Source organism: Dromaius novaehollandiae, chromosome 16 (assembly GCF_036370855.1).
Source record: "Dromaius novaehollandiae isolate bDroNov1 chromosome 16, bDroNov1.hap1, whole genome shotgun sequence".
Lineage (NCBI taxonomy): Eukaryota > Metazoa > Chordata > Aves > Casuariiformes > Dromaiidae > Dromaius > Dromaius novaehollandiae.
Genome location: NC_088113.1, coordinates 5610436 through 5635574, shown reverse-complemented (window position 1 = coordinate 5635574; position 25139 = coordinate 5610436). Strand labels below are relative to the sequence as shown.

Below are 25139 nucleotides of genomic sequence, written 5' to 3'. Positions count from 1 at the left end.
TGTAGCCAGAAAAAGGGGAAAACAATTTCATGTAATATGGAAGCTGAAAGAAGATGACTTTTTCAGTGTGAGAGATTAGATTTGTAGCTGTATTCTTGAAAGGGTCAAAAATATTTTCCAGCAGTTGGCTGGCGGACTCTTCTTTGTTTTTCTAATTTACTGGTTTGTGGGTTTGTTCTTTAAGATGAAAGGCTAGAGCAGCTCATAGCATGAAAACAAAGTGTTCTTTACCATGTCTGTTCCCTTATAACCCTTTAAGTGTACTGTTTTTCTCAAGGAAACCTAGGACTTGTGACTGAAGGGCCAATTGCATTCAAATCTCTTTTAATCTGCAGTGCTGTTGATCTTAATGTAGCTAGCTGTCTGGACCAAGATAAAATACCTTGCTAAAATGCCTCAGTGTTGGTAAAAGCTGAGGAGGGTTTTAGTTTTCTCCTGACTTTGGTCACATCTGTCCTATCTGATTGCTGCAATGAATGTAAAGCTACCTAAACTGAGGTTATTTGTCTCTAAGACTTCTAGCCAAATTGTTACTTTGGAGGAGAAAATGCATGTGAAAAGGTCTAAGATTAGATTGTTCAGAATGGCAGTCTGCAAACAAATGTCATTCAGGAATAGTTAATAGCTCATCTATAATTATGCATGACTTGCAAGCTTATATATTTTTCAAGCATGTCTTCAATTTTCTGTATGTGCAGATTACTACCTCATCTCTGGGAGGGTAAGATGCTGTTTCCCTTATGTACAGCAAAACAGCAAATTCCAGAGTATTTGGAGGTTTCCATTAAAGGCTATTCATAGACTGCTTACTAGAAGGAAACTAGTCCTTCTGTCTCAACTCATGGGCTTGTCCAAGTAGAGAATTATCCCCAACAAATTCCTTTATTATAGGAGTGAGTTGCTTTGAAATGGCTGTTCTTGCAGAATAAGAGTGTCTGTGCATGCATAGTGTTTCTTATTTGCCTAACTTGTTTATGTGCCCATGGGAGTTAATTGGGGATAATTCTGTGGATGAATCCTTGATCTGGTGTTCTAAGTTGTTTTGTTCTTATGCCAGTGATGATTTTGGCAAACTTGAATGCCAGGTATATAGCAGATTACCTGATGGTCAGATTATCTCCACAAGCAGGTTCTCAATAATCCATTAGATGTAGTAAATTTGTCAGAAGATGCTGTACAGGCTGCTTCTGTACTCCTATTTCAAAAATGAAGCATTTGACAGAATTCAGTCCTCTGGAGGAGCCTGGAAGCTGTTCTCTTGCTTCTCCCTATCAAATCCAACAGGTGATTCCTGACAGTGAGGAATGGATTCTTCCAACCCTGGAATGGGCTGATTGGGAGCAATTCTTATGAGTGATGGTTCAGTGATTAGTATTTGATGCTGCTGTGACTTGCTTTCTGCTGAGTTCTTCCCTGGCTGCTGTTACACAGCCAAAAGACAACTAGGTCAGTGTTGTGCTGCATTGGAGAGCAACAGGTTAGCAGGAGAGGTAGTCACCTCTTCCTCTGTCGCAGTTATGTGAATGCCAGTGCTTCAGATTTCCTTATTCATGGCTTGCAGCCTCTTATCTGTTTTCACCTGAAGGACTATGCCAACCACCTTGGGCTTTGTGGCTGCTCTAACCTTGCAGTTTGCTGGTAGTGTGTTATCTTCTTCCACCACAACCCCCTTTCCTCAGTGCTTGCAGGATTCTCAATGAATGTAGTCCCTCAGACTGGTTTGACTGACATTTTTAAGTAGTGATGTAGTGCAGAAAGAAGAACTGAAAAGGTAGCCAAGGTGGGCTGAGCATTTGAGGAGAGGGACAGAAACACAAAAAGCAATATCCTGCAAATCAATGTGGTGTTCAACAGAGTCCTCACGTTTAGACATAAGGACACACATCTGCCAAGTTCCAAAAGATATACTTGGCTAAAGATGTTCACCTACAGAATAGAAGCAGTATCCAAACTTAAAAGGCAAGTGTTCTACTGACCGCTTACCCAGAGTGACCCTGTGAAATGTATCTGAGATATTAAGGGAAGTGGCATTCCTGCATGAGAGAGAGCATACCAATAAGTTGCTACCAGTTTGTCTAGGCACCTTTACAGTACTGAAGTTCAGGCATTCTTTCATCAATAGTTATTTAAGAGTTGTGACACAAGTACGTGTTGAGATTTCAAGTCAACAGATTGTGTGCTGCAAGACAGGGCCTGGAGCTGAAAATCAAGTTGTCTCATGTGATCTCTGATAAAGACTGAAACTAGAGCTGTCTGATCCTGTAGCAGCAATGGCCATGTATGCTCGTTTAAAGGTAAGCAGAGCTCCTGCAAACATTGCCCTGAGTTGGAGGATAGCAAGTTACAGATCTGTGCTGAAAGCAAACCATTGTACAGAAATGTAGATGACCTGTAAAACCATCAGGTGCTCTTAAGTAGATAACTAAAATAGGTGAAGTCACCAGAGAACATCTGGAAGCCTCTGAATGTTTGGTCCTGATGCAGTAGGTGAAATTTTTGTAAGTGTCTCTTCACTTCCTAATAACTGTTGGTCAGTGATTGTCAAGAGGTAATAGAATCCTTCTGTGTTTTTTGTTTTTCTTCTCCATATTTGTTCTTTGATAAGCCTTCTTGTCCATTCTCTTCCAATTCCTCCCCAAAAGGAAAGCTACTTACTGAATCAGGTCTGCACTTGCCTGGATTCTTTCCAATCGTACTGAGCACCACTTCCTAATACAGTGTCGTATGGAAGGGGAGGACCAAGTGTACAAGGGTGGCACTTGACTGCTTTTAGTCTTACAGATCTCCTTGGTTAGCTAGTGGTGACACTTCAAGGAGGTGAATCATTTCTGTGCCAATAGTATTTGTATATTTTAGGGCAATAAGCTGGTCTGTGTGCAGCACAGGGAAAACTTAGAATGCAGACACTCTCCAAATAGGAGATCTAACTTTTCTAGTATTGTTGAATACTCCCAGAAAATGCAGGGAGAGTTATGCTTCTTTATAAAGAAAAAAGGAAACGCAGTTTCCCTGTGGAAGTTGTAACTTCTGTTGTCTTGCTCCTAGGTTAGGTTTGTCATCTTTCCTTTCTTTGGCACTTTCAGGGAGCCAACAGGTTAACCTCCCTATCTGCTGAGGGCCTGAATATTCAGAATAACAGTGGAACATAGTAGCATGGAGCTTGGTTGTCATAGGTGGCAAGTTCAACTTGAAGCTAGCTTTAAAACTGTAGATGCTGTTATTGCTCCCTCCCATTGCTCCCTGCGCTGTAGTGCCCTCACAAACCTGATAGAAACTGAGTGTTGTGATACTAATGCATGGTAGGTATGCGCTGTATATGTGAAATATAAAGGAAATGTCAAATAACTAATCCTTTGAACCTTCTTTCATCTAATGTGCAAGAGCCACATTTCAAGGCAAATTTGCTCATTCTGGCAGGGGTTGCTGCATTAAACTATAAAGCAGTTCTCTGGTTCCGATAGCATCCTGGACTCAGGAACTACAAGGTCATGTGTGTAGCCAACTCCATCTCTAAATGCTGCAATCCTCCTGTCTCTTCTGTGTATTCAGAGAAGATTGTTACAAGTAGTAGTAAGGGTGGTTACTCCTAAGAATTTGGCTGGGCAGGAAAAGGACAGAACATCCATAATGTAGCTTAATGAAACAAGTAATAATTTGGAAGAATGAGGCTTCCAGTGACTGCAGATTGACATTGTGTTGAAATTTCCCTTAAATTGTGCTCTCACTTCATAGTAACTGCAGAGGCAAACAAAGAGAAAGATCAGGTTGAAGTCTGTAGATAAGAAATTTAAGGTTTTTAGGTTGGTTGATGGTGCTTGACAATGAAGTCCTAACTACCAAATGCCTTCCTGAAATTGTGTGTGTACACATCTGTGAAACTTGGTGTGGTGCTGCTTTTTTGTGCAGGTGCAGAGTTTACTGATTAAGACTCCCTACAGATTTATCTCCTCATTCAAAACACCTGAAATGGTTGTTTCTAGACCCTTCCTCCAACATTGCTGTAGTATATGAACCCCTGCCCCACTCCAGTTCTGAACAGGGAGCACCTTTAAAGCTATTACCCAAACCAAATAGTTCTGGGGGAGACTGAGCTGTCCTAGAGACATATATGTCCTATAGCACAGCAGTTTTGAGGTGTGCGTGCTGTATTTCTGTTAGATAGTCCTGGCTGTCAGGAAAAGTACTTAATTTAATGGAATACTGAGATTTGTGCTGTGAGTTTTCCAACCTAGAGAAATGACAGATCATGTGAGTCTTCTCCTGTCTGCTGCTGCTTCTGAACTTGAATGTTAATAGACTTCAACTTCTACAGCTGTTGCCCTTCTAGGTAGGCTGCCAGCTTCGCTGTGCTTTGCACTGCTGCATGACTACATGTCAACAACAGAAGTTGTGGGCTGTTCAGCACTGAGCATCATGGGAAATAGAGATAGGTGAACAGTTTTTAAGGAGAAAGCAGAAGGAAAAGGATCAGAATGGCTTTCACTACCTGGCCTGCTTATACAACCCTGTTTTTAATTTTTCCAGTTCTGGCTGCTCTCTTTCAGGCCTGCAGTTTTAACAATCCCATTGCAATAGAGAACCTAAGTACGGTTTGGCTGAGTTAATATTCTGTATTCTATTGCCTATCCAGTATGGTGTGTCTGTAGAAAGCACTTCCTTTGATCTCACAGGTGTGGGTTGTGGTCCTCTGTTCATGGAGCTTGTACTTACTAGTGCTTGCTGTGTTAACCTGTATGAAACACTTGACTTTTAATGTTGCTTGTATTTCTTATTTTCCTGCCTTGCTTTCTTGGTGCCTGAATGAGTTGTACACAGCTTTTTAAGGTCTTCTAAATAATGACTTCTGTGTATGAAGCCTACTACAGTAGGCAAATCATATTGAAATCAGTAGACTGTCTTGGAATAAATTCCCTAAAAGTGAGAGCTTGCTAGGTGTATAAGGTGATTCATTTCTCTTGTTACATTCTTTCCCCAAGGACAAGGCATCCCTCCTATGGGGAACAGCTGGGAAAACTGGCCCAGGTTGTACCAGGCTCTATAGCAGTTGTCAGATGTTTTGTCCATTAATGTAATTAAGTTACTTGTAGAAAATCTCCTCTAAACAATTCTGTGGCTGGAACCTACAGTAGTGGTTAGAGTAGGAGGGGGACAGTCCTGCGGTACCCAAAGGAAACAGAAGAATTTGAAGTGCCGAGTGTCTTGCAGCATGAGCTGCTGGTGTCGCAGACTGATGAAAATTTACTGATGGAGATGATGCAAGCAGATGAAAGCTTGTAGTTAAATAACCCTAGGAGTACTCTGCTCCCTGTCACAGCCTCTCATGTTAATGTTCCCATGGTTAGATCACTGGCCATGCATCTGTTTACAAAACAGTCTCCAAAATAACTCGTTACTGTTTTGTTTCCTCAACTGTACTTTGTGTCTTGGTTACAGCTAGAAAAATAGCAGAAATGAATGTCTCCTGTTGAAAGGAGGTGAGACTTTTTCCTATCAGTGCTTTAATGTTAAATTCCAAGACTACAAAACCAATTTTGGTTTGTTAATATGAAGTTTCTTCTGTCATCTCATGGGCATCTTATGTATTCCAGAAGTCTGAACCAGTAATGGAACTAGAGTAGCCTTATATCACTGTCTAAAAATTGGATTCATTCTTGGTCTGACTAGTTCTAGCAATATAAAAATGTGTTTACCTGATCCCTGTGGGAATGGGCATTTAGGAGATGGTCATTTGTGTAAGACAGGCTGCCTTGGCCACTACTTACCTTCCTGAAAATAAGCCAGAGGATAATCCTTTTGCATCCTGCTTTCTTTCAGCCTTGTATTCAAACTGGAACAGGCCATGTCTCCTCATGACGTGTCCTGATGGAAAGCCCTGCCTTTGCTGGCAGCAGGACTTCCAGGCGGTAGCAGCAGCCGAGCAGGCAGCTGTGGGACAGGAGCAGGAGGAAGTCAGTGCCGAGGCAGCCTAGTATGTGGGTTGCTGCGAGGCAGAGGCCCTTTGGGTCCTGCCTGTTTCCAGGAATGTGCCAGCCCCTTAGGCTGACTGGGTATTAATGTACAGTTGGAGCTAGGCCCAAACAGGAGAGCTTTCAGTGCTTCACCAGGCTTGTGTGATTGGAAGGCAGTAGAAATTAGTCACTCGAAGTTAAAGGCATTTGAGGTTTCCCACCTCTTCGCTTGCCATAGAACTATTAATTTATCTTCGAAAGTATATTTGGCTTGGCCTCTGAAAGACTGTCAGTGAGTAAAGGATGTTTTTCACAGGCTGCAGTACAGTGACAGCTGAAAGCATGCAGTGGTTTCTTCAGATATATTGAAGAGAAAATGAAGTTCTGCAGTGCGCACTCCAGGTCTCCATTCACCTGTGCTGTAATGGGAGTAGTTTTCAGCATTTCCCTTTTTCAGCTTCTTGACAGCACTCATCTCTTCCGTTATCATTTGCTTATGGACAATAAGTTCATGCTGTTCCTTTGCCTGACAGACGCAAGCCATGTGGAGGAGACTTCTGATAGTCGTCCCTTTCTCATTGACTTTTATCTAAACCTTGGCTGAGACTTCAGAACAGCTTTCTTCTCCTCAGGGATGGAGTTGTGTGGTGTTTAGTTGTTTGTTATTATGAAGTATCTTTAATCAGTATCTAGTAAATCTGTCTTAACTCTTCTGGCATGGCATGCAAGACACTAGACTGGTACATTTTCCTCTGAGTGTGGTTCTGGTACTCAAACAACTTGAATGTTTTCTTGAAAGTGCTTTATAGGAAAGCTGCAAGAGACAGGATTGGATTGGTTTGTCCCTAGTTTGATATTGCAGATATCAGGAATGACCCTGAGCAAATCAATTGCACTGTTCCCCTTATGGATGATGTCACAGATCCTGTACTAATTAGGACAGGAAACCACCGCAGCATGTATGTGCTAGAAGCCTGTCTTGGATTCTCTTGTGTCCCAGAGCTTATTGTGCTCCACAACTTGCAGCACACTGCTCTAGGTCTGTGGCTACATGATTAAGGCTTGATTATTTGTGTAGTGTTTCTGTTTTGCAGGGACACTTAAGGTGAAATCACTTGCTGGAGTAACCTGACAATAGCTGATACAATGCAAACTGGTATTGGAGCTTACTTCATAGTAACTAGTATAGCTATGTCCTGAGTGATCCCTTTGAGGCAAACAAGGCAAAGCCTGAGTTGATCGTTGCCCTGGGAAGTACTGCATCAAAAGACTGGCATTTTATTTGGAACACTAAACTGCTGTTACTCTGAATTTTATCCTAAAATCAGTCTTGGTGTTGGACGTTTGGCGTGACGAGAAGTGGCTGCTTGAAAGTAGTGATTCTCTCCAAGCCGGCAATTGTTACCTGGCCAAGTGTGGAGAAATGACAAAGTGGAGAAACACCTCCATCCTTGGGTGATCTTCAAAGTATCTGGTTTGGCTGAGACTTTTCAAAGAAATTCAGAGGCAGGCATTTCCCAAAGTGCGAAGTGCTGGCCAAAGCATGTTCCTCTTGGTGTCTGTGTGGGAGCAAGGTTAGGCCATCACCAAACACTTCTAGGTGTTATGAGCTGAGCTTGCGGGAGCTATTTGGAAAATTCCGGCTGGTTTCCCCTACCTGGTTTGGGTAGGGGATGAGGGGGACTGGGAAGAGACAGGCAGTGACATAGTGAGCAACAGTCCCAACACCTGGTTGCTGAAATCTCTGATCATGTCCTCCAAAGAACTACTGACAGCTATGTTGCCAGGACTGCAGCTCTGAAGATCACTAGGAAAAAGCCCCATCCCCTCCCTTCCAGAACTTCGGACTTGTGACTGATCTGAGCAACTGGCTCGTTCTCACTGTAGCTTTTACATTGGTTTTGATATTTGACTTGTGTCAAACTAAGTCTGACAGATTCTGCATTTTGCTGTGGAACCACTTCTGTTACTGTGTTTAGGCTTACTCTAGAACTGACAAAAGGCTTCTGTTCTTGATTGGAGCAGGGGCTTTGCAACCAAAAAACCCTACTGATCTGTGTTGTCTGTTATGGAAGCAGATGTCTGAGACAGCCCTGTGAAACTGTTGTACATGCTAGAAAGGGAAGCTAAAGATGGATAGGAGAAGGCACCATTATGGGTAGGCCTGTCTGGAGGTCTTTTTTTGCTTCTAAACAAGTAGCCATGGGAAGCCTGCTGATGACCCATGTTTACAACCCTTTGGACTAAAGAGTAGCTTGGGAGGAAGGTGGTCTTTTAGCAGTGTTTTCTGAAGGCTTGTCCAGCCCTGGGAGATCAAGTGAACAGTTTTCTTCCAGGTCAGAGAGCTGTGCTTGAGTGGGGAGTAGCTTATTCTGAGAACCTCTGGCAAACTGTCTTTTGTTGGAATAACTTCAAAATAGTCTGACTCCAGATCACTCTCGCTGCCTTAAGTCACAAGAAGTCAATGTTTGTTACCTCCTTCCCACCTAATCAGACTAACTTCCTCCACTTAGTGCTGTGGAACAGATCAGGAGAAGCAGAAGTGACAGCCTTGGAAGTTCTGATCCATCTGCTTGTTGGTATTTAGAGTTTACAGATGCAGTCCTGGGAGCAAGTTTGTAGCGTATGCTGCAGGACAACCTTGGGATTTCTGTGAGTTTGATTTGGATGCCCTTTATTTTCTAGTTGGATCTATGCAACTGGTAAGTTCAAAGGAGCTGAGGGACAGCAGTGATTTGGCAACTGGAATAAATACAAGCGAGATGGGGAATGAAACCAAGAAGGTTTCCAGCACGTAGCTTTCAAAGCAGGGAAATAGAGCAGTCTGTGCTGCAGAAATGAGCAGGTTCCTGGAAGCAGCATGTGATGCTCTAGTGAGTTTTAGTATTTCTGCTGGAGACTGGGATTTATTGTTAATACTCCTGGGAAGGCCAGGGAGTCAACATGCCAAATACCAACTTCAAGACTGCAAAAGAGAAAAGAGCAGGTCCTGAGAATGCTGTGACAGACAGAAAATGGCATGAGAAACAGCTTAACAAGAAAGCTCCTTCCAGTTTTGTTGCCTAGTAACTCTATCTGTTAAATGGATGTGGTAGGATTAATTATTAGTCTCTTCTTGGTGTCCCTTTTCTATTTATAGTCCTAGTTCTTCAAAGTACCTTTACAGCAGGTTCTGCAAGCTGGAGGACCAGGTTAACATGGGTGTAGGTAAACAGGTACTGCATGCATGAATCCAGATCTTACTCAGCTACCCTTATTTGTTGCAGAAAAGTGGAGTTCTGTGTTCTCAGCCTCAGAAGTTACAGGGACTCTTCAAATTGTGAACCCGTAACTGGCATTTTTGGAACATCTAATAAAAGCAGGCTGAGCTGTAAAGATGAAGACTCATGTCTGTCCTGAAGCTATTCTGGTCAGAGATACTAGAGCCTCAGATGTGCTTGGAGAAAAGACTCAATTCATGCCTGGGATTTGTTATCTTTCACTTGTGAGCTTGGGCCTACAGACTCTTTGTCAAACTGACTCTTTCATTCCCTAAAACGAAGAATTCCAGAAAGTGCTCTGGATGCCCTCCCCTTTGGGAGGGTGGAAGAAAGGACCTCTGTTCTAGAAGCATTTGTGATGTTTGAAATTCTTTAGAAGTCAAAGCTTGGGGACTCTAGACCTCTGGGAGAACAGCATAAAGTTACTGGAATGTATGCTGCAGTTTCTCTAGGCACCTCCTTTGTGCCTAGCTATTAGGAAGGAAGGAAGGGCTATTACAAATGAAGTCAGCTTGCTGTACATGTAAGGTTAGTTCATATAGCAGCATTCAGAAATTCAAGCAATGGTAACAGCTATGCTTTCAAAAGCTTTTTAATGCCTTATCCAAAGGGGTTAGATTGGGATATTTGCCTAACTCCCTGTCCTGACTGTAAGGAGTTGCATTGCCTCTTCAGATTGTATGAGAGGTTTGCAGTGTTGCCAGCTAACAGCTAACCACTGTCAAATGTAATGCTAATTGAGAGGGAGCAACTTGAGAAGAGAACCTGCTAGAGCCTTTTTTGTGTTTGCTCATGAGACTTTTTTAATCTTATAACTAATGCCATGTTAGATTGCAAACTAGAATATGGAATAGTGTTCTTTAACATGCAAAATTATACTATGCCTCAGCAAACAGAAGTTTCCCAGCAATTTTGACTTTGATTTTTCAGTATTAGCATAATGTTGCCATGTCTTGGTTTGTACATATTTAAGGGGGGAAATAGCTTTAATGGAAGCTACATATTAAAACCCCTTGATGATAGTGGCTTTGAAGATGTAAATCTTGGGTGTTGGCTGCCTGACAGAAAATGTCCAGTGGAAAAAGACTGTCTTGACTGATGCTTAAAACTTTCATAGGGTGGCTAAGTGCAGGGAGGAGAGAAGTATATTCAGCCTGATGCATTTCCCCTTCTTGCTTGCACAGAGGCTCCGCTGCATTGTCTCGTCTGCTGACACATCTTTTCTGTGGCCCTGTGGGTACAGGGTGTGGTTTGTTTTTTAGCTCACAAAGAATTTTTAGTTGTCTGGGTGTGGGGATAATGTTCTGGCAAAAGCACCACTGCTGCTCCTCCTGGCATAACTGAATGTTTCCCCTCGCTTAGAGCAGCTGGAATCCTGTCCTCTGAGCAAGTGAGAATTCCAGATACCAGCAATTCCCCATTTGGGATGGAGTTTGGGATACAACAACAGAATGATACAATGAAAATCTCGGGGGTGAATAAAATGAGAGAGGAATTTTCTTTTCTCCTGCCTTGTTTTTCTTCAGTGATGATGACCAAAGCTAGCTCTTCTAGCCAAGGTAGGCTGGAGAATTGCTGGCTGCTTTTGTTCCTTGGAATGAAGCAATTCTCTAGAAACCCCATTTTTACTAAGGGCAATGTTAACAAGAACTCGGCTGTTGCTGACACCAGTGCAGTTCTGTTCCTGTTATCATGGAGTCTGTGTTGACTGGCTGCTGGCTGCCATCAGTATTTTCAGCACCCTCTTGGCTAGCTCTTTTATGAATAGTGTTTAAATGGTACACTTAAAATAAAATAATGGTAACCCAGGTACACTGCTTCTAAGACTTCCTCGGTTGGTGGAAGAAAGCCAATATTGCCTCAGCAACTGTGCAGTTTTGCAAGATCTCCCCACTGTTCCCCAGGCTCCACAGACAAACTAGTGTCAACCTGCTTGGTTACCCAAAAGCTTTAGGTGTGATTCCTCTATCCTGGCGAAGGCCCTGGGAAGAAAAGCAAGGTAGACTATTGGCAGGCTTTGATTACAATCAGTGAGGTGGAAGGTACTACAAAATAACTGTGCTACTTGTAACATGTTGAATAGACAAATTCTACTTTCTTAGAGGGTAGGTAGTTGGGTTGTTGCATGTATTTTGTGCTCAGGATGCAGCTTGTTGCCTGTACTTTGAAAGCTTGCAGTAAAGCTTCTTTGACATGTGAACAAATTCTAGGGAATGACCTGATTTTTTTGTCCTTTAGAGGTTAACAAATCCTAGAATAATACATTTGATCTGTCAAATGTTGATGTAGGCAAGAACAGACTTGGTTTACCAAGTAGTCCTCCATTGGTTTTTAGCCATGTGCTTTTTTGACTGGGTGTGATGTTCCAAGGAGTTATATTGAGATTATCTAAATTTCCATAGTGAAATGAAAGCCATCTACATATTCAATCCTGAAAATAAGTATGGTGCTGTGGAAAGGAAAGTGATGGTAAATGGAAAGAATATTTCATATGATGTGTAATTAGCCTATGGAACTTCTGCAGGATATTCTTGAAACTGATAGCTTGGAGGAAAAATTAATAAGACCTGTCTAATTAAACTAGCTTTCTTAAACACTTTAATGCTATACCCTTGATGCACTTAGTCTTTGGCTATACTAGTGGCTAAGCTGAGGATTCTCACTCATTCTTTATTTTAGAATAGTGTCTGTGCAGATTAGTGCTCCCTTTGCTGCCTCTCTGTGTTAGCGGTGGTCTCAGAGGTCCTGCACAGTCCTTGCCCTTCACAAGGTCTTCCTTATATTGAGACTCAGGGCTGCTGATCCAAAACTGGCTCAGACAAGAAGTTTCAGTATGCAGTCTTCAGTGAAAGACTCACTGGCTTCTTGGTGAAGAAAAACTTATTTCTAGACCACCACAGAATGTACTTAAAAGCAAGGAGGAATGGGACCTGCAGTAAGTACTCTTCCTGGAAATACTCTATGGAATGAAAATCTCTGGTGGATGCATGTCTTCAGTCACTTTCCTATCTTTCCTGTTCTGCTAGGAGCTCCATCTTTCTAATCTCTTGGCTGTGCTGGTAGTGCTAACACTGCCTTGAGTGCACACTTTCTGTTGTCAGCACCTTTTGCAGTGTAGCTTATTTCACTGTCTGAGGAGCTTTTGGCTGATGATGGTGGTCACTAAGCTGTGGTCCCCAGGACCTAGCGAAGCGATCTGCCTATCTCCTGGAGCTCTGTGAGCTGGCAGTGCCCTGAGCTGCTCTGCAGCCTCTGGCTGGCTGTGTCTGAGGGGGAGGCAGTGGCCCTCCAGCTGGCAGTGCTCCTTGGTGGGCTCTGCAAGGCAGTGTCTGCTCCCATCCGTCATCAGTGTCACCTTCTCAATTGAGAATGCGAGATCTGGCACAGGCTGCAGTGAAGGCTGTGTGGCCTGTCCTGTCTGGCAACTGTCTGAGGGGCAGGCGTATCTCTTCTGCAGAAATCTTTTGTCTCCATAGTACAAGTGGTTCAGAGCTCAGCCCCTCACTGATGACCTGTTCTGGAGAGGATGAGCTGCAGTTATCTGCAGGGCTTTCCTGCCTCCTCCAGGGGCAGGAGAAGCAGCAGCGTGGGTTCCCTGTGAATATTGCTGTATGCACAGAAATGCTTCAGACTCCTCCCCAGCCAGCCCCTTTCCTCAGGAGCCTTGCTGCCAAGGCAGCCAAAGGAGTCACTTCCTCCCCCTGGGCCTGCGGTGACTCACGCCTGGGTCAGAGCCAGCGCGTTGCTGCTCTGAATGAAAGGATCCCATTAGGGTGTATGCAGGAGGCAAGGAGGGGGCCGGGGGAGCCGTCTGTGCAGCCAGGTAGTAAACAGGCTGCCAGTCTCCTCAGCGATGCAATGAATCCTGCCATGTCAATGGTGCTGCTCTTAAAGGACTGCTGTCAGCCCGGTACGTAAAGGACTCTCATCACCATTGAGGCCTCTGCTTGCGCTGGCTCTCCTGCCAGTTCTGTGTTCCCCTGGACAACAGTAAATGGGGGAAAATGGCATATCTGAATGTGGCTTTTGAGCAAAGCTGAACTTCTGTCACTGCAAATTCCCCACACTTTTGTCAGCCTCCCTCCCCCAAACTGCTGTGGGCCTAGGATTGCACTGTCACTTTGACAGTTGCTGCTGTGTCTGCTCCGCTTTAGGGGTCCTGCACAGCAGGGAATTTGGCTCTGAAACAGTTGTGCTGTGGTCAATGGGGAGGAGGCAGTCTATTTTTAAGACTGCTCATGTACCTTTGGAGGGGGACTTACCTGGTTTGGAGGCTCTGCAGCCCTAGCTGTGCTGACTTAGCCATGTCGACAGAGCTCAGTGGTGTCAAGATGATATACAGTGCTAAAAAGAATCTGTTGGTGTCTCCATCACTACCCAACCTGTGTAAAACAAGCTGGCCGGCGGAGGCATTTGGTGAACTTTGTGCATCTGCCCAAGAGGGTGCTGATACAGGTTGGTGACTCTTGCTATGTTGACTAAACTCCTGGAGCATGGCTCTGGCCTAAGATCCTGATCTTGGTAGATACTGTGGAAGAGTAAATGGTGAGCAGACAGCTCTGGGAACTTGTGAAGAAACCCATCTACAGGGAACACATCTCTTGGCTTATTAAGCTTTAGCTGCCTTTAGGGGATGTTCAGGGGGGATAAGCACTGCCTGACTCCTTGTGTGGATCAATGGCACACCAAAACATGGTCGCTTATCCTCCCCATCACTCCTCTTGTGAATAACCTGTGTGCTAACACTAAATGGGCAATGAGCTAACACCTGAGATGCAGGAGGCCCTGTCCCTTTGGGAGCAGACGCCCAACTGTGTCAAAGTTGGAATACTGCTTTTCCTTCTAGCATTGCACTCATGACACCCTTCCCAGTGATTTCTAGAGGAAGGATTGTGGGTGTTTTGCATCTTGGTGAAATCTTGGCGCTTATTAACAGCTTGAGAGGGAAAAAAAAATGCTCACATATGCTAAGGCCCAGTGCTAGTTGAATTGGAGACCTGCCTGAATCCCAAAATGAGGATCCACATCCAGCAAGCTGTCTATCTGTGGAGCAGGGTGGAGTTGTGTATCACTGCTGCGACTTGCCTCAAGCCTGTACTGAAAATTACTTTGAGGGTGTGGAGAAATTACAATGTCACTTTTAATACAAATGAAAGCCCCTGTAATAGTTACTGCAGATGGGTTTAGGAGTGTCTGGTTGGCTTTCTATGTATAGCACTCACTGATGCATGCTGAAAGGAGATGACCAAATCAGCCAGAATCCCAACAGTTTAAGATACCACTCTTTAAAATCCCAGCTTTCTTGGGTGATGTAATCTGATGCTTCATGTCTCTTGAATTTGTGACCTCTTGCAAGTTGTTTCTTGTTTATTTGGAGTTTTTTTTGAAAGGGGAGGGAGGGAAGGTTCCCCACCCTCCAGGAGAATAAATGTGCTTATTGTTCGTATTTGGAATTTGTAGCAATATTCAAGCAGAGAAGTTGCATCTCAAGAAACCCTGAAACTCTATGTTGAAAAGGCCCCTCGTATAAAGAGAACACAGCCCTCTTAGCCTTTCATTCACTGCTTAAACATTTCTGCATCTCCCCCCCCCCCCCCCCCCCCCAGGACTGGGCATCTAATTGGAAATGGCAGTTGAAAATCCTGTGCAGTCCTGAGAAACAGAATGATGTTATTCCCACCCTTTCCTCCTGCTTGCCTTGCTTTAGTTGACATACCCCAGGTAGTTCCTAATCCATCCAGCGTAGTTGCTCCCTGCTGTTAACTAATGCTGCCATTCACCCCAAAGGCATTTTGGTCATGGATGAACAGAGAATACAAATTGTTCTGTAAGGTATTTTGTGGTGCATTTCTGGATGAAAGCTGTATTGTTAGTCTAAAAATAAACTGCTGATATTTGGGGGAAGCCTTTTGCTTCTGTATTTGTAGTTGGGAGAAAAAGCTCTCATCTTGATTGTGGCATTTGAAAGGTGCTCCTTTGAGTTTGAGGTCCTTTTTCTTCAGATAAGTCCAGTTCTTTTGTTTTGGTGATATCCGGGAGCTTATTGTACTTGGCACTGGTCAAGTAAATGCAGGGCAGTCCCTTGTTTGTTAACAACAGGTAACAAATGAATAAATAGGCTAAAAATATTATCCAGCTAGGGTAGCCTTAAAGATCTATGGGAGTGCTGTGAGCAAGGTAGGAACTGAACCTGAACAAGGAGGAGCGGGCAACACAGATCTCTCAACACACCTCTGCTTTTTTTGACCAGCGCTTGCAAGTGGCTTCCCATCTGAGAAACCAAGACCTAGTTACGTGTTGCAACTCTTGTTTAATGCTGTAGCCCTCTAAAATGTGGAAGCGCTTGCTACTTGTAATGGTGAGGAGGAGGCAACTGAGGCTTTGCTGCATTGACTTCTCTGGCTGTCTTTTTGTATGTGGGTTGTGAGGATGTAGGTGTTTCTCTTGCCTTAAAGCAAAGAAATGATTTCTTTTCCTCTTTCTACAAAGAACGGCAAGGTAGCTGAAATATAGTCTAGAAACCTGATACAGGCCATAGCAACAGGGAGATAGAATATGGGTCAGCTGGTAGGCAGATGTGACTTTGGGTGCTCCCAGAGGAAACCAGTGTGCCTGTGTGGGAAAAATATCACTTATTACTAATAGGGCACCTCCCTTTCTAATGTATGCTTATTTCAAAGGTTGGTTAAGGCTGTTCATTTAAAGTGGAAATAGCAACTTGCTATGGCTGTTTGGATCAGGAAAACTGACTTAGGTATGGATCTAAGCAAGGTTCTGTTGTCTTCCAAAGCTGCTATTAGTAAAGCCTGCTGCTTGGTGTTTTTTTCAGGGAATCACCTCCAACTTATGTTGTCAGAGAGTGGGTGGGAGAGACAAGACTGTTCCCCCTCATCTCTCCTTGATCTCAGCTGCAGACCCACGTCCCTTGTTGATTCTGGTTATGCTCCCATGCTGACATACTGGTGTTTTGCTTTTGAGGCTAGGCTTGTGAGGGCATAATGTCCTATTGCCTGTATAGAGGGATGAGGGGCAGAATGCACCAGCCCAGGACCTCATTTTTATCTGTCCTTGAGACAGCTATCTGTCTCGGCTGGTTGTATAGGTGGCAGAAGAAGCAACTTGCACCACGAGTCACAGGCAGTCATGAGGCAGTGACCTCCTTGCCTTGGCTGTGACTCCAGCAGTGTGCAAGCAGGCTGCTGGGCCTCTTGCTCTGGCTGCTGAACTGTGCTATGACTATGTTGCCCTCACATTGCCCTAAGCTTAAATTTTTCCAGTGAGGTCTTCAAAAACTGTGCTAGGTTGTCTGGATTAAGCAAGGGCCATAGTGTGAGTCTGGGCAGAAGTGGTAGTGCTTTCTCCCAAGCTTCAGCTGTGGACATACTCTTTCCTTGAGCTCTCTGGGAGGTTAATTGGTAACAAGCATTACCTGGAGAGTACTTTGTAATTTGACTTGAAAGCACAGTCAGGTTTGTGTATTATCTCTAGGCAATTAGAAGGAAACAGCAGTTACAGTAAGCAAAAGCTGAGGGCTGTTGGGAGCTGGTTAGATACTATAGAGGCTGCTCTTGAGTGTCAGTGAGGGCTTCAGAAGAGCTTTGCAGGGCTGGTCACTCTGTAGGTCACTACAGGCATGTCCTGTTTCCATGGAAACAGGACAGTTTCATTGACTGAAATGTGGGTAAGTGTCTCACCAGTGATACAGCTCATGGATGTATCCATTAATGGAGAGTTAGGCTGTACTTCAGTGGTGTAGGTAGACTGCAAGAGAGCTCCAGAATCCCCCCCTGACTCTCCTGCTGGTTTATTGACCGTGAGCATCTTACTTCCCTGGCAGGCTTCTATTTTCCTGTGTAGTGTGGAGAAGAGTAGGGATTTTTTTCCTTGTTCTCCAAAGATGAGTATTGCTAAGATTTACAAATGGAAAACACTGAGGGAGTAGGTATTTATAGCACTTCAGTAAACTGTCTTTAAATGAACTCAATCATTTAGCTTTGCTTTCCAGGAGTGTGGTTTTGCTTAACTAGTGTAAGGTATCTTTAGATTTTTTTGCCTGCCTTCTAAAAATAGCCATTCCTTCGAAGCACGAGATGGTTTGAGCATGTTTTTCTGGGTGTCTCCACGAATTGAGCTAAATCCCCTTGCCTACCCCCATCCAAGGAGCTCTAAGGTAGCTTGTTGCAGGAACTTAATCTCTCTAGAGACGTCTATTTGGTTTGGCATGAACGCTTTTGAGCTTGCACCTGAACCTGAGGCTTGTGCAGTTTTTAACCAGAATCTCTCTGCTTGCTGTATCTGGCTGTGCTGTTGTGCTTGCTGCCCTCCGCTGACAAGTTCCTCTGTGCTATGAAAATGATGTTTGGGGTGTTAAGTGTATGCACTGCAATACTGAACCCTTCTTGCAGCTGAGAGGGCACCAGAAATTCAAACTGTAGCAGCAGTGCCTCTTATTCTTCACGCAAAGATCCCCCTTGCATCTAGATGGAAATGCTTTCCTGTTCAGTAATAAAATGTAGGTAATACTTCTCTCCTGTGCCTTTAACTGATGCAGGAATCTTGGCCCTCAAACTACAAAATACTGAAACAGCTTTTATACGGGCCAAATACAGATGCAAGTAGGCCTGAGTGCTGTTAACCTCCATGGCCATAAGGGCTAGAAACAATAATTTTGAATATAAAAATAAGGTCTGAGGAGGTTGCTGTGAACCACACAATAATAAAAACCCTGTGTCTTCAGTGGCTGCTGGGAATCATTTTTACTTGGACTCTCTACAAATAAAACATCCCATAGTTCATTGTAGTCTCAGCCTTGGAGTGTTCTGGAAGTTCATGGAAAATCAGAAGTCAAACTGGAATGTGGCTATCCCAGTTTCATTTCCCATTTGAAAACTACCTCTAAATGTAACTCCTAGTCTGAGACCTTGTTGGAAACAAGTCCAAAGAAACATGCCCAAAGTCTGAGGGGATAATGCCATTGGTGGCTATTCTAGTTTGCTGGAAGATCGTTAGTGTTTCATTTAAGAGACAAATGAGCTTATCTTGTAGTAGGAAGGACTATTTCAGAATATATTGCTTTATGCACAAGGAAATGTGATTATTCTGTCATCTTCTAATGGAGAAGGGCCCCATAGAGCAGGAAAGTGATAGCAATTAGTCCTGCTAATATGTTTGAGGGAAGTCTGACTTGACTTTACGAATGTTAATGATTTGGGGCTTTTGAGAGAATTTAAAAAATGAGGATGACTTAAACAGATCCTTGAAATCACTGAGAGATTAAAAATACCACCAGGCTGTATTGAATCAGCAGTAACAAAATAACTGTGCATGTCATGCCAGATGCACACCTGACAGCAATTATGATACTTAAATCTGAAACCAAATACCTTTGCTGTGCTGCCAGGTACTGAGCAGGTAAGCACAGCCTGGTGGTGTTTGACCAGGGGCCTCTTAAGGTAGTACTGTATTTAACTTTCTTTTGTCACCTACACTTCAGTGTTTCAAGAAGCAATTGCCTGATTCTCCAGAAAGTAAAGGGAGAGAAGTGCAGAGAATATGTCCAACAGGCTTGGGGGTCAGGAGGTCTCTCCAGCCTAAGACTTGGGGGGGGGCACTCTCCTGCAGGAGGCCAAGTTGGTGATTATTGCCCAAGCTCCAGAAAGCAGCGGGTAAAGTCACGTGGAAGGTGCTGTTCTGAAATGTGTTGCTTTCTAAAAATATGTGAGGAAAGCTATAAAGTCATTGCGCCCCCCCCCCCCCCCCCAAAAAAAAAAAATCAATCATCCACAGCACAATTGTGGATCCCAAGAGCTTGCTTAGATAAGTCTTGGGAGCGCAGCCACTTCGGGTCCTTTGGACAGGAAGAGGCTGCTGCAGAACTGGAAGCTTAAGCAATGCTTCCACATCCTCTTCAGCACCTTCTTGGAGTGTTGGCTGATGTTCACAAGCAAATTCAGCTGATGGTGCTGCACCCAAGGGACAAACAGCAGAATGAAATGACCCACTGATGGGCCATCAGGGGTGCTGCCTGCTTGGTTGTTCCAGTAGTAGCACTTTGTACCTGCGAAAACATTGGGATATTCTTAGCTTCTTTGTTTCTTGCCTCTTCCCACAGATGCAAAACACTGTAATCTAGCTCACATTTGTGTGTCGAGGAAGAAGGGCAGATCATGTTCTAGGTGGGTTTACACTGACTTTGGCTTTCTAAGCTCGTTCTAGGTCAAGTGTGGTTTCTGGGTCTGCTGCACAATTGAAGTCCCTGTTTTATGGTCACAGAAGGCTTGAGAGGGATTAATTTTTAATTGCACTAGTCTCCTAAGCATCCTCAGTTGTTCAAGGCTCTTGATCTTTTTGTGTTCCTCATCTGTATTAGCTGTTGGAGCCATAGCCTTGTTTTTGTGGCTCACCTAGTCCCCCACACTTATGTTAATGGAAGCATTTTGCTGCTGGTACTATGGGATTCCCTTTTAGCAAAATCCATGATGCCCTTCAGCTGAGCAGGATGTAATGACAGGATCACTGGGAACAAGACAAGAGGGGAAGCTGCAACTTCCCCCTTTATAAGGCACCACAAACCATGTTCCTACTGCCTGTTTGGTAGATGGCAGGCTAGATTTGGAGTTTAGTTTTGTAACCCCCAAACACCCTTGATCTTCCCCCAGGAAATTCTGCTGCCTTTTCCTGTCTGTGCTGAAATGGTGACTGCTTAGGCAGAACTCTGCTGCTGTCCTCTTGTTTTGCCTAGATGCAGTGTTCGATATCAGGAGAGCAATTGATTTACTTTGCTAATTACAGTACCGCACTCTGGGTGTAAACAGCAGCTGGGAAACCTGAGCTGCGCTGCTTGTAAACATGCCAGCAGAAGTGAAACACAAACTCTTCCTGTTCATGCTGCTGCAACCTGGGCAATGTCACAGAGGCTCCTTGTTGGGGTGGCAGGGGATGTCACAGCAGTTCCTGGCACATCTGCTGCTCCAGGGCTGTGCACTGCTACATGGAGAAGACCAGAGAGGCCATGCAAGAGGGTAAAAAAAGGTATTTAATTGGAGGGTCATATGGATGGGCTTTCTTCACCTACCATTTGGGTGGCTTGTGCTTGTCCTTGGTAAGAGCCAGTGTAGCCTTCTGGTACAGTAATGCTTGGCAGGATGAACTTTCTGCTTTCTGGTAGTATGGCCCTAGCTTACGAAGGGGTGCTTCTGCTATTGCTTTGCTTAAGTTGCTCCTACACACCTCTTAGTATGAGCTGTACAGGCAAGGTTTCAGACTTGGCTTAGCAACTGCCATGACAGTTTAAGTTGCTGCTCTTCCATTGGACAGCATTGGCAAAATGATTGCATGGGCACTTCTCCTCCTCATCTGTGGAGTGCTCAGTGGCCTCCTTCTCTCTTGCCGTCATAGCTAGCTGGGCTCTGACCTCCTGAAGCTCCAGCAGCGTCTGCCAGCTCTGCTGTGCTGTTCTGCTCCAGCAGGCAGTTATGAGTGAAAATTTATTTCTGAAATCTTTTTTTCCTTCAGATTGCCAGAGTAGCCTTCAGAGGTGTTTTCTGGGCAAGTAGGTGCCTATGGCAGCTGAGTTATTTCAGCACACACCAAGAGGTTGTTTAGCAGTAGAACTGGGTGTGGGGGGGAGGGGGGCCTCTGTTAAGGGACAGGACTGTTTCAGCTGTACTTGCATGAGGAATGCTTTACTAGTGTAGTAGGCTATGTTCTGTGACTGGGTAGGTGTAGCCAAGGGCAGGACAGGCAAAACATCTGTAACAAAGTTTTACTCTGGCCACATCTGTGTTACACCTAGGGAAGCTTTGGGGGATGTCCAGCAGGGAACCTGGGGGAAGAGGGGAGGCAGTCATGCAGTAACTGTGCTGCCTTAGCACTTCCCTGCCTTATGCTGTGCTGGCAGTTTGTGCAGTTGCATGCTGAACCAAATGCTGTAAAGTAACTTCAGGTAGAGGTCAACTCTGTGGTGCAGTTCAGCATGTGGTTGTGCAAGTGCTTTTGCCAAAGAAGGGTCAGGGACCATGTAATCTGGTACCACTGCCAGAAGAAGCACTCTGATCCTCTCGGATTGCTTAGAGGAGCAAGACAGTTCTGAGCTGGTGCTGCTCCAGTGTCTGCAGCAAAGGCAGCTGCTGGCCTGAATGCACGGGGTTCTGCTCTGCAAAGAAAAGGGAGTGATTTGGCACTGACCGGTAGGAAGTAAAATGCTGGTGCCCTTTTAGTCCTCCATTAGTAGTGAGCTTCTAGTACCAGTTGCATTCTGGTTATGTGATTGAGTGACATATTGGCTAAATACCTATGTTTGGACATGTAAATGTGACAGCCTGGAGCACTTGCATCTGACCTCTTAGGAAATTATGATGGATGGTTTTTACATTGCATAATATGCTCCTGTTCTGGCTGGACATCCAGCAGTTGTGGGCTCAGACTGGCCTAAGCAGTTTACTCTGCTTTTGGCAGCACTATGAATAGCATCAGGAACTGATCAAGCTGAAAAATAACCCAGTCCCCAAACAAAGTAGCTTGTTCTGGTTATTTTTCAGCTATGTGGTTCCCTACTGCAAGTCCATCTTGCAGTCATGCAGAGCATGCAGCAGCAAGTGGTGTAAGGGCTGGGATGAGAGGTCAGGGATTGGGCCTGCTCCTGTGGCAACCATGACACTGCTCAGCTTGTGCTGGACTTAGTGTACCTGGGGCAGGAGGTAACTGGTGTTACTCTTGTGCCTTTGAGATCCTGCCCGGATTCATGCCATGAAAGGCAGTCTGGTTAACAGCCTAAATGTAGGGTCAGTAGTTTGTTTAACATGACTTAGTTCCATGTTAGCAGCTTCTCATGTTCCTCCATCTTTCAGTGCCTAATCAGAGCACATTGGTTATGGATACAAATTCTGTGGGAGTGTTTTTGCCTCTCACACTGCCTCTTCCCATCTGTCCCCTCCCTATTGACATGGACTTAGCTATGCTAGCAAGAGGCCTGGTCCTTCTTGCTTGTCTTGGGACAATTGATCTTTAAAAAGAAAAAGTTCAGTCAAGGCTTAATTCCTGCAAGTGTACTGATACTTGTACTGCTCATGCCTTAATACCTGTGGCATTAAAGTTGGAGCTTGTGGCTTTATGCAGGTAAGAGGGGGGGGAAAAAATCTTTTCCTGGTGAGGGTGGTCAAACACTGGGATACCGATCCAGAGAGATGGTGGGATCTCCATCCTCAGTCTTCAGAACTGAAATGGACAAAGCCCTGAGCAATCTGATCTAAGTTGCTTTGAGCTGGGGGTAAGATGAAGTGATGTCCAGAGGTCCCTTCCATCCTCCAGTGTTCTAGGATTTTGTGCTTCTATTCCAGTGGGTCCTGGAAGGCACAAGTGTGTCTCTCTCTTGCATGGTCTGTTCAAAGATCACAGTTCTGGCTTGATGTGATCTGTTCTGGCAACAGTTTTGGTAGAGTGGGATTTCTGATGTGTTCCTAGTAACTGTCCTTGTGACAAGATTGGAATGCTGTTTCCTGCCTGGGTGTTGCAGTTAAGTTTGGACTATTTGGGACTGAAATCCTAGAGATGATGTTCATGGTCCTTTTCAGACCCACCTCATCCCAAAAGCTCACCTGCCTGACTAATCCTGTCTTCTGAGCAGAGATGCATGTGGAGGGAAGGGCTAGATACAGTGTTTCCTGCTTCCTGAGTAAAAACTGCAAAAGACTGTCATTCAGGCAAAAGAATTTGCCACTGCCCTGTGAAGGTGCCTAAGCACCCGGTAAGACTGTTGCAGTGCTGCTTGGCACCTCTGGGCATATGAATGGAAATGTGGCAGCTAGATTCTTAAAGTACTTCAGGCATGCATTCCTAAAATCAGCATCTAACAGACTTTATGGCTTCTTTCCATTTTTGTAGGAAAAAACACCAGCCTGGTCCAGACACTGAAACTTGTCAACTGATGGGAGCAAAGAGCTGAGACACTTGGCTGTTCTAGGACACTAAAACATAGGGTTTAACCAGAGTTCCCCCCACGTGGAGGCTTGCACCTGCCAAACCTTGTAGCATTCTTGGGAGGCTTTTCTATACCTCCTTTCCATTTCCAGCCTTTCACACATCATAGCATTTCTTCTGACTTTTGTTGCAAGCTAGCTCTGGCTCTGCCTTCTGCTTCCCCTTATGCTTTGATTTGGGTTATCCAGTGTGAGCTGCTGGCTGTAGACTGTGTTTCTGTATTTCTGCCTCAAGCTTCTGCTTGGAGGGTGTCTCTGGAATGTTATAACTGACCTGCTTTTTCTTTCTCTCACTGTCACTGTCTCCGATCTGTCTCTTGCATTCTCTGTTCTTCCCACCTCCATTACTGCAGGTTCATCATGCCTAGTGGCATATAAAAAGACTCCACCTCCTGTCCCACCTCGGACCACATCAAAGCCGTTCATCTCTGTCACTGTGCAGAGCAGCACTGAATCGGCGCAAGACACCTACCTGGATAGCCAAGACCACAAGAGCGAGGTGACCAGCCAGTCAGGACTGAGCAATTCTTCAGACAGCTTGGACAGTACCAGGACACCCAGCGTGACAAGAGGCAGTGTTGTGACTCCAGCTAGAGAGACTCCAGAGTTACCCCAGAAAAATGCAACTTTGAAAAGTGACAAAGGGACTCTGACTAGTGAAGAGCCTAAAGTGGAGAACATCCCCAAAAGAAAGCTGTCGTCCATAGGAATACAAGTATGGAATAGTTTGTTCTCCTTTATGTTCTAAGGAATGTCCTTAACCCATGCGTTTAGTGTGTGCATTGTGTAGCCAAATGTGCATCTGAACCCACCCAAAATACCAAAAGAAATTAAATGGCTTGTAGAACCAACTTACCATGTAGCCAGAGGGGAAATCAGAAATGAATAAGTTATTTTAGTACAAAATTTAAAAGTATCTTATAACGCAGTTGGAAACCTGTTAACTGGGTGAGTCTCTTTCTTTAAAGAGGCTTTTTGCTGCAAATATCCATGTGCTGATACTGTGGTCTTTACTATGTATTATTTAAAGTCAACTTGCTCTTTCTCCACCATGGTTCTAGAGACAATTTTCTTCTGAGGCAGACCCTTCTACTTAAGATCTATGTGTATTTAGGGCTTAAGTAGTGTGAAATGGTTTAAAAGGCTGTAGGCAGGAAGAAGTGTTCCCTCAGTGTCCACCATTCCCCTGTGTTGGCTGTCTGTGCCAACAGGTTGCTGCTTCTCTTGCCAGAAGTTAACTCTGCAAATCAGTGTGAAAGAGCTGTTGATTGTGCACTCAAATGAGAGGCAGTTCGGGAGTAGTGCAAACCCATGCTTTAATTGGCAGACTCTTAAGTCATCTGCAATTGTCCCTCTTGTGTGGACAGATTTCTCAGATATAGGTGGCTAACTACTGTAAGCATTGGCTCTGTCCCAAAGTCCTCATTCAATGCTGCAGGTTACAACCTGCAAATAGGAACTTCAGCACTTTGGCAAGTCTGAATGCAGAATGTGTGCTTTGTGGCCACCATTGTGACAGCACTGCATCAGTGCACACACGACACCCCTTCAGCTGTTGTGTCCCCGTTTTCATAACTCTCGCCCTCAGGCTTGTACACTTGCTACAGTTGGTTTAAAATCTTCTGTGCTCAAGCTGGGGTCAGTCCAGAGTCTCCCATCCTGTCTGTAGTTGAGTGTAGTGAGTGTTGTATGTGCTGGGAGCTCAGCCAGCACTCATTGTCCCTCCTTGATGATGCTGAAGCTCTGTATTAGGTTCTCCTTGGCTTTGCAGCAAGGCTGGCTGGCCAGTTAGGTGCATGTTGCACAACTAGTGGAGTACAACACACACTGAAGGGCAGGCAAAAGAACTCTTATTACAGAGGCTGGCTAACTTGGGCCCCTTCCCCCCCCCCCCCCCCCAGACTGTTTCTAAGCCATCTGCCTCACTGCCTGGATTTCCTTCCTAAAACCTCCTT

At 44.6% G+C, this 25139-nt stretch overlaps 1 protein-coding gene and 1 long non-coding RNA gene across 3 annotated transcripts in view; both read left to right on the top strand.

The window, feature by feature from the left end:
* Nucleotides 1-23242, top strand: part of LOC135330096 (uncharacterized) — a 35286-nt gene extending 12044 nt beyond the window's left edge. The window contains exon 2 of the long non-coding RNA XR_010391858.1: nt 23090-23242. This is a non-coding gene — a long non-coding RNA (uncharacterized LOC135330096). The remainder of the gene's footprint in view (nt 1-23089) is intronic.
* Nucleotides 1-25139, top strand: part of DLGAP4 (DLG associated protein 4) — a 168867-nt gene that overhangs the window by 135134 nt on the left and 8594 nt on the right. For both annotated transcript variants that reach the window (XM_026100077.2, XM_064521372.1), the window contains one exon: nt 23538-23899. In XM_026100077.2, coding sequence (XP_025955862.1) covers nt 23538-23899 — 362 coding nt within the window. The remainder of the gene's footprint in view (nt 1-23537; nt 23900-25139) is intronic.